The sequence below is a fragment of the Protomyctophum parallelum genome (assembly GCF_964188405.1).
Source record: "Protomyctophum parallelum genome assembly, chromosome: 1".
NCBI classification, from domain to species: domain Eukaryota; kingdom Metazoa; phylum Chordata; class Actinopteri; order Myctophiformes; family Myctophidae; genus Protomyctophum; species Protomyctophum parallelum.
In genome coordinates, this window is record NC_139697.1 from 70,580,138 (window position 1) to 70,589,281 (window position 9,144).

A 9,144-nucleotide genomic window follows, 5' to 3' on the forward strand; every position below is an offset into this window, starting at 1 on the left:
CACACACACACACGCGCGCGCGCACACAAACACTCACTCACTGGATTGGTCGACCCTGGCACACACACACATACACCCACCACCCATGTGGGTGCACTCACAGACGCACTCACTCACAAAGCAGCTTGTCTGTGCTCAACGCAAAACTTTCTGCCACTTTAGGTCTCCAAAAACAAGCATATTTGGGTCAAGGTGGTCCGGTCGCTCAAGTCAAAATTAGCCAAGCCAACGCAGACTAATGCAGTTGTCCCCGCTGGATCCAACGCTGATCGAATGACGGTGGGCAGACAGGTGGCTGGCTCTTTATTCCAGAGTGTGTGGTGTCTCAGTCTCTCTGCCATGTGACCATCCAATTATTGGGAGGCTAACCTATGAGATGGAGATATAGGAACAATATGATACCTTGCATCAGTCACTGGAGGGAGGGAGGTGGGGAGAGACTGGAGGGAGGTGGGGGGGGGAGAGAGAGAGAGAGAGTATACAAAGAGGGACAGACAAACATGAGAGAAGAAGATCTAACATAGGCTATGCATGAAAAAAAGTGAGGTCTGTAAGAGTAGAGTAGGCCTACACACAAAATCCATTCATCAAAATGGGGCAATCATCCAGAAGGGAAGTGATAAATTATTTGGTCCCTTAAAGACAACATCATTGTGCACCATGGTTTGCAGTTTCGAGGAGAAGCCTATAGGTATAGAGTATGATGATGTGAAATCCCTCTAACTGGCTGCCCTGTACTCCTCTGTTCTGACGCATCTCACTCCCGTCCCAGACAGGAATGTAACCTGATGCAGACTGATCCTGTCCTTTATATGTTCATACAACATGTTAATAGCTGAATATCGTCATTTTTCATAAAGTTCAGAATAGACACGCTACAGTTTTAACAGGACAGCATAAACCCTAAACTAGCCTACTAGCTATACTGCAATATCTGAGAGGCATGTACAGGTCTTGTTGTCAATTTACTCGAGTTTAAGGCTTTAGCCTAATAGCTTAACTAAACTTCGTTACTCACACAAAGCAATTACGTGTCACAAATGACTGAAATGAGGAATGTTGAGAGTGAGATGAAAGTGAGATGCCGACACATACACAACACTTCGTCCTATAGCAAACTTGAAAGACGTGCCGTTGAAACAGAATCCTCGGTATCAATAGCTATGCTTTTCATGTTCATCATCAGTTTGAATAGCCCAATGAATGATCGCTAACGTTTAATGTTGTTATAGGCTATTCAAAAACTACTCTGGACTGCGAAGTGTTTGTGCTTGGATGGGATCCGCAGACCGCAGTGCTCCTGCACAGGACATTCCGTTTTGAGTCAAGATGCACTGCATAGAAACTTAAGTATAGCTACCCCTGCACTCAGCACTACCCTACCCCTGCACTGCATGCCAGACAGATAGATGGATATGGGCACTTACCTTTTCATTTTGAATCGAATCGCAGTGAAGAGAGCGTTCCTCCTACAGCCCCGTTTAGGGACGGGCAGGGGGGCTGCGCTGCAGATAGCACTATCCCGTTGCTGCGTAGCCTATAGGCAACACGCCGCATCGGGATTTTGATCGGGACACCTGCCAGTGCCAATATATGCCGTTTGAACGGACGAGACGCCGGTAGGCTATAGCTAATGACTGGCTATTATTATGCGGCGATCGATTTACAATGATAAAGTGGGACACGGGAATCCCCTTTGCTCCCTCAGAACAACAATGACCAACACAAATTATGACATTTTCACAAACTGCAGGGTCTTAACGATCAACAGCACAGATCGGAGCAGGAGCTCGAGCGGACTGAGCTATAGTGACCTCCAGGCAGCCTGCATACTGCCGCGGCATATCCTATCCTACCACACAAAACGTCTATCTTTTGTAATCAGATTTTCTGTTTTTTTATCGTCAATATGCCTATATAGACCTACGCATCATATAATATATATAGCCAGCCAAATTTTTTGTAAATCTGTGTGATATGACAACAAACGCACATTTTGACATTTATTCTACAGCCAAGCAAAAAAAGAAAAGAAAGTAAGACATGATATGTAGGCTATATAGACCTCTTTAATCATTATAGGCTATATAGGCCTACATCTAGCCTTTATCTAATTTAGGCTAGGCTACAACGTTCCCAACCAGATTCTCAATTTCCTATAGGCTACTGCTATAGGCTATATAGTTGTTGATGCATGTAATTTAGGTGTCACGTGGAGAACAATATTGTTCTAATTAACGGGCCAAGGTCAAGAGCTGAGCTGATTGTATGAGATGAACCATAGTGCTTACAGCGCACACACTGCACCCTTCCGTAGTTCCTTGGCATAATAACGAGTCAATGACAACACAATCTCACTTGGGGCCATGGCCATCCATCCATATTAGGGGAGGCCGCGAGGGAGAGGGGGAACACACAGGGATTTCCTCCACCTTATAAAACTAGGCCAATCCCTAGCGTTTGTTAGATAAGAAAGAAATAAGGAAAGAGGCACAAGTACTTTTTTTGAATACATTATGTAATATAATTGTTATTTTTTAGGATTTTTCAGTAGAATCCCGAGGGAGGTAAATAAATGAGCCAAGTAAATCTATGAAATAGTCGCCACCTTGTGGACAAAGTGTCGAAATACACTGCCATGGACATGCTGTATAATGCCATTGCGCAGTAGCCTACACCAACAAGTCTATGCGTGGCATGTGAAACTATATCGTGCTGTATTTTGCTTTCCATTTCATGGTCATGGTCATGTGAGGAGAGAGAGAGAGAGTGAGAGAGAGAGAGAGAGAGAGAGAAAGGGAGAGAGAGAGAGAGAGAGGGGTGTGAATGGAATCATCGTGCGTGCGCATATATGGCACATCTCTCTCATGTTTAGGTAATTGTCACCGTGGATATACACGGCTTGGGATATCCATGGATATACACGGCTTGGCAAGCCGTGGATCTACAAGCTCCAAGTGTTGCATCCATGCATGGTTGTATGTATAGCATTTAAGCTGCCCTGAGATCAGGGCAGCCAAATGCTATACATACCCTAATGTTAAATTGCTGCCCTGAGGGCAGCATTTGAATGCTGGTCTCAGGGCAGCTTAAATGCTATACATACAACCATGTTACATTGCTGCTCCCAGGGCAGCATTTGAATGCTGGTCTCAGGGCAGCCAAATGCTATACAAACACCAATGTTAAATTGCTGCCCTTATAGGGCAGCTTTTGAATGCTGGTCTCAGGGCAGCCAAATGCTATACATACACCAATGTTAAATTGCTGCTCCGAGGGCAGCATTTGAATGCTGGTCTCAGGGCAGCTTAAATACCATACATAAAACCATGTTAAATTGCTGCCCTGGGGGCAGCCTTTGAATGCTGGTCTCAGGGCAGCCAAATGATATACATACCCCAATGTTAAATTGCTGCTCTGAGGGCAGCATTTGAATGCTGGTCTCAGGGCAGCTTAAATGCTATACATACAACCATGTTAAATTGCTGCCCTGAGGGCATGCAGCTTTTGAATGCTGGTCTCAGGGCAGCTTAAATGCTATACATACAACCATGTTACATTGCTGCTCTCAGGGCAGCATTTGAATGCTGGTCTCAGCGGCATCTCAGGGTGATGCCGCTGAGCTGTGGGCTCCAACCAGCTGTGGCTTCAGATTTTAGATCCATGGCCTTGGCCTTCACAGCAGCCTCCTGGCTGCCAATCATCACAAGGCAAGGCAAGTGTAAATATAATGGCACATTAAAGTCAATTCAAAGTGTTAAACATCATAATTCAATGCTTATTTATGTACAATATTGTAACTTGGTTTGTGATTGAAGTGTTCAAATGGCCTCTATTCAAGTTGTAGGTTCCAGGTGCCAACACATTACTAAAAGTGGTTCTGATGCATTCATACGGAAATGTGCTTTCTGTCAAGACCACTTTCGCCCTAATAAACATTCTATACTTGTATCTTAAAACAGTAATTGAACTGCAATATTCAAGCAGAATATGTCTGAGGGAACTCAAACTCAACCCGCCCTCCCCTCCCTGGGTAATAAAAGAGCAAGCAATAAGCAGCAACAATGTCATTGAACAACGACATTGATAAGATCAGACGAGCATAAAAAGGAGGAGCTATAGGTGGAAGTGGGCTTGGCGAGATCTTGTGGGTATATGCACTAGTGGGAGGAATGGGTGAGATAAAGCACTTAGAAAGGTATAGCTCTTAGGCCTGACTCACACCTTCGCATCACATGGTTTGACACAACATTTGTGTTGTACGGCTTTCGGCTGTGTTTCGACTGCCCCCCCTCCCCCTCATACAACACAAATGTTGTGTCAAACCATGTGACTCCCATTGGAAATGCATTGCGAGCTTGCATCAGTCAATAAGTCTCATGCATCAGCTATACATCAATCTGTTGTGCACGTGTGAGTCAGGCCTTAGAAAAGGGAGAGGGCAAGCACATCCCAAAGTTAATCTGCAGACGCTTGAGAAAACATATATCTGCAAACTGAAACCTTTTGCCCCTTTTATCACTTCTTTATCAGATAGCATAGTAGAATGTTCCAACCTATAGTAGCTTGATTTATTCTTATAACAGTAATATAATATCTTATTTTATCTGCAGAAATGATACGTTAATTTGTCATCCTGACCAACAATACTAAAGCTATGGATGCTGCTTTTCAGTGGGGCTTAAAAAAATAAGCAGCCCAATTTTCTTTTTAAGTTCACATTTTGTTTTATACAGGCCTAACATTTCAAAATGTTGTGTTGTGTGGTGTTCTCTTCTTTCGTCTATCATCCTCATCAAAATGTCCAACTCAGTGTCGTGACCTGGTCTCTGGTCCCACTGGGAAGAGGCCGACCTCGGAAGGTGGTCTGTGCATGGAACAGGTGGTGATTATGTGTTCGGCAGTCTGCTCAGGCTCACCGCAACTCGCATGCTGTGCTCTCTGCCAAGCCTCACTTCTTCATAGTTTACGGAGATGGTTCAGCAGAGTTCAATGCCAGCGTGGTAGATACTGTACCTCCTTCGACACAAACATTTGGCGCCCCCCCTGTTGAAGACCCTTGACCTCTAGGCAATGCTTTATTAAAAGTTAAAATGATTTATTAAAAATGCAGCAATGACTTTGTCCATTTTTGTCAACAGCTGTACTGTCACCGATCAAAAGCTTGCTTCTGTTAACTAATCTTTTGCCTACTCTATGCCTACTGTTACAGCAAGCACAGTTTATTGCACACACAACACACATGCACGCATGAAGACACAAAGATTGGCATTTTTGTGCAATTGCTTAATCACGTCAGAGTGCACATTTATTTATTTTATATGTCCAGGTCTGAGTGTGTGTGTGTGTTTTTTTTTTTATTGATTGAAATATTTATTAACAGTTTGCAGAATTACAGTTCATTTCAAGCACAACTCAATGCAACGACTTTTAACTGTGAGTGGACGACCCAATAAAGCATTACACTTGTTTACAAGAGGGTCCACCTTGTTCAATTCATCATTTGTGTGTGTGTGTGTGTGTGTGTGTGTGTGTGTGTGTGTGTGTGTGTGTGTGTGTGTGTGTGTGTGTGTGTGTGTGTGTGTGTGTGTGTGTGTGTGTGTGTGTGTGTGTGTGTGTGTGTGTGTGTGTGTGTGTATATATAAAACACGCGTGCGCGTTATACAGTGTGTGTGTGTAACGGGTGTGTGTGTGCTTGCGGCTGCGCTTTGTACCATAATTATAAAACCATCCCACTCCAGTCCAGACTGGGTGTTTTTGATATTTCTGTAACAGTCAGTCAGTCAGTCAGTCAGTCAGTCACCATGGCTTTCTTACACCCCTGGCTGTTGTTTCTGTCATTGGCACCTGTGGCACTGGGTTACCCCTATAGCCCCCCCACATGCTACACCAAGGTGCTCACCATGGCGAGAGAACTCGTGGAACAAGCAGCTTGGTTAAAGAGGGACCCGCAAACCGTAAGTCAGAAAGAATTATTATTATTATTAATTAAGATTTAACATAGCTAATTTCACCTGTACCAAAAAGATACTTAACAGTTATGTTATCAGAGCATATCTATTTTACCAGAATGTTTGCCTATTTTGAGAAATGATTTTTTTTCTCCGGCAAATGTTTGACTGAGAGTAGGAAACAGTTACTTGGGGTAGGCTATACTATACAGTAGGCTCTACTGTTAGAGTAATTGATCTTGTATTTTTTATTTTTCATGTCCTCACTGTACTGCATTACTGCTTGTTTTTTAATGTCGTTGCCTTGCTTTTCTTTTATTCTCCATTGTTCTGTAAAGCACTTTGAGCTGCATTTCATGTCATGAAAGGTGCTATACAAATAAAGTTTTATTATTATTATTATTATTATTATTATTATTGTCTTGTCAGCATGAATGTTTGTTTTAAATTAAATATTGTTTCATTTCCCAGAGCCACTGCATGGCAAGCATACCAGATCTCTACATAGATGTCCATGTAAGTATCATGACTCTAAAACATATGTTAGGTCATAGGCTGGTGAACAAGAGATTATACATTTCTGTAAATTGAATTTTCAGATGAAGCTTGAGTTTGTCTTCATATGATGTTTTGTCTCATGCACAGTAGCTGTACACAAGATGGAACAACTCAACTTGTTGTTAACTTGTTAACAGCTCAACTTGACATTGAAGTCTTTCAGATGAACAAAATTGTATAGTGTATTAAAAGAAGAATCACATAGTAGGTCTATTCAAATATTATGCTACATTGACTGCATGTGAAGATATGGTCTGACAAAACGGACAGTGAATACACTGTCCAGTGCCGTATACAATATAGTAGTACAGTTAACTAAAACTAACAAAATAATTCAATCTAGAATTGGAAAAACAATTTAGTTAACTTTGGAAGATGCAAACATGTATTCTTTGCATCTGCCAAACCACTGTGGACATTCCTTTTGTTATGTCGGTGTGTGTGAGCATTCCTTCTTGTCTTCTTTGTCTTTTGTTTGGCTTACTCTCCTGACTGGAAAACCTTTATTCCTTAGACAAGAGCACAAACTGTTTTTCCTAAACTTTGTTGAGTTAACTGAAATACAAATAAAAGCTAGGTTTTACAAAAAAGTGATAATTAAATCAAAGTGTTCAGAACTAAAGTCAAAGAGAAAATGTTTAGACACTTTTAGACATTGTCAAAAATATTCAAAAGTAGTTAAAAAACAGCAGATCTAAAAGCTCACAATCATTAATTGTGAGATGGTCAATCTGCTATTGTCTTACCTTGTTGAATCTTGCTTAATCCATATTTCAATAAAACACTCAAACAAAAATTGTTACTCTTCTGTACTTCTATGCCCTGTATCTGTAACGTTTTACTGCTGTGCTGTCTCTGGTGCCTGAAATAAAGGTATCTATCTATCTACCGTTATGTAAACTGAACAAAAAAATAATATGTATATATTCAATATCCAAAAACTAAACTAACAAACACAAAACTGCAATAGCCTTGATACCCAGATACAAGGTTAACTGTGCTTGCCGCTTGCAGAATGAGTGCATCATGGTGAAGATGAGGACCTACATCTCCATGGTGGACGGCCTGCGAGCAAGACGCTGTTCTTACACCAGGGAGGTCAGGAGGTTGGGCGTCACTGTCCGACAGCTATACATCATCATGTCCCAGAAGTGTCACGGGGTAAGCATTGCTGATCGGCAACTGAATACATTTACTTGAGTACGGTACTTAAATAAGCTCTACTTTACTTGAGTTCTCTTTTTTTTTTGGAAGCTTAAACACTTAAACCTCAGCATCCTTATTGTGTGGAAGGATTTCGCAGATCAACAAGCACTTAATATGGTGAACCATATTAAGTGTACAGTATATGGGCTCTATAGTGGTGTCTTTTCTGTTCTCTGTTATTGTGCAGAAACGCTCATAACGTTGTCGCAGTGAGCTTGTATGGTGAACCATATTAAGTGGTCCATAATAAACATTGTTTTTCACTAACCTTTGATGAAGTATCGCACCGTTTTCGTCATTTTCGTCAACAAAGCAGATAGGAAGAGGGAAGCGCAGGCGGAGCCTGGTCTCCCATAAGCCAAATTCTAATACCCAAAATCTCGGCCACTCGCTCACTCACACTCGATGACTCCAGCATGGCGGTGTTAGGGTGAAATTGGTGGCCTGCTGAAATATGTGACCATCTTGTGGACTTCGCACAACTTACATGGAGGTCTTTAAATACGTGGCCAAAATACCCCTACATTTAACTCTGCTAATAACAAACTGCAACGATTTACATTCGTACACTGACATTATGTGATTGTCTACACGATTCACATATTTTAGCAGGTCACCAATTTCACCGTAACACCACCATGCTGGATGACCAAGTGTATTGGATTTGGGTATTGGAATTTGACTATAGACTTTGCATTGCGCCTCAGTTTCCCATACGCCCTAGCAAGCCAATGATAAGTTTCGATTTCCAGTTACGTCATCTGAACGTGTCATATTTGTCACTCTGTCCGAGGGAATCCACGAAAAACGGCGAATTAAACATATAAAACAAAAGACGGGTTTAGTGTGTTCCGCAGGAAAATACGATCGGAAAAAAGTCGGGTTTAGCGGGTTCCGCAAGAAAGACCTTTGCACGCACGCACTCACTCGCGCACGCACGCGTGCACACACACACACACACACACACACACACACACACACACACACACACACACACACACACACACACACACACACACACACACACACACTCATCTCTTGTCTCTGTTTGTAGGACCTGGTGTTCACAGTCGCTGATTGTGCGGCTTTGGAGCGCCCACCTGCTAGATACGGGAAATGACATGCTCTCTGCAGGAGAAAAAAGAAAGAAAGAGAGACGGAGAGAAAGCTTGAGAGATTCAGGATGCTGCATTAATTCTACACCTGATACATGTTATCTCTCACTTGACTTGTTATTCTCTCACCTTTGGAATGCATTAAAGGTAGTGTACAATAAGTGATAGTTTTATGTTAAAACAAAAAAGGTTTTGTTCTGTTTTAACTTACTGCACCTTTAATAATTTGAATGCATTGTTTCCAACTTAAAGTTACTGGAATGTTTTGCATTTCAATGCATGTGTGCTTAAAAGGGTATAATTTAACCATCTTA

At 41.9% G+C, this 9,144-nt stretch overlaps 1 protein-coding gene across 1 annotated transcript; it reads left to right on the forward strand.

Annotated features, from left to right (window-relative positions):
* Window positions 1-5,830: 5,830 nt before the first annotated feature.
* Window positions 5,831-9,144, forward strand: cytl1 (cytokine like 1). The gene is made up of 4 exons (XM_083778522.1): window positions 5,831-5,957; window positions 6,423-6,467; window positions 7,524-7,670; window positions 8,770-9,144. Exons 1-4 carry the CDS (start codon window positions 5,904-5,906, stop codon window positions 8,833-8,835), a joined length of 312 nt encoding a protein of 103 aa, XP_083634648.1. The 5' UTR covers window positions 5,831-5,903; the 3' UTR covers window positions 8,836-9,144.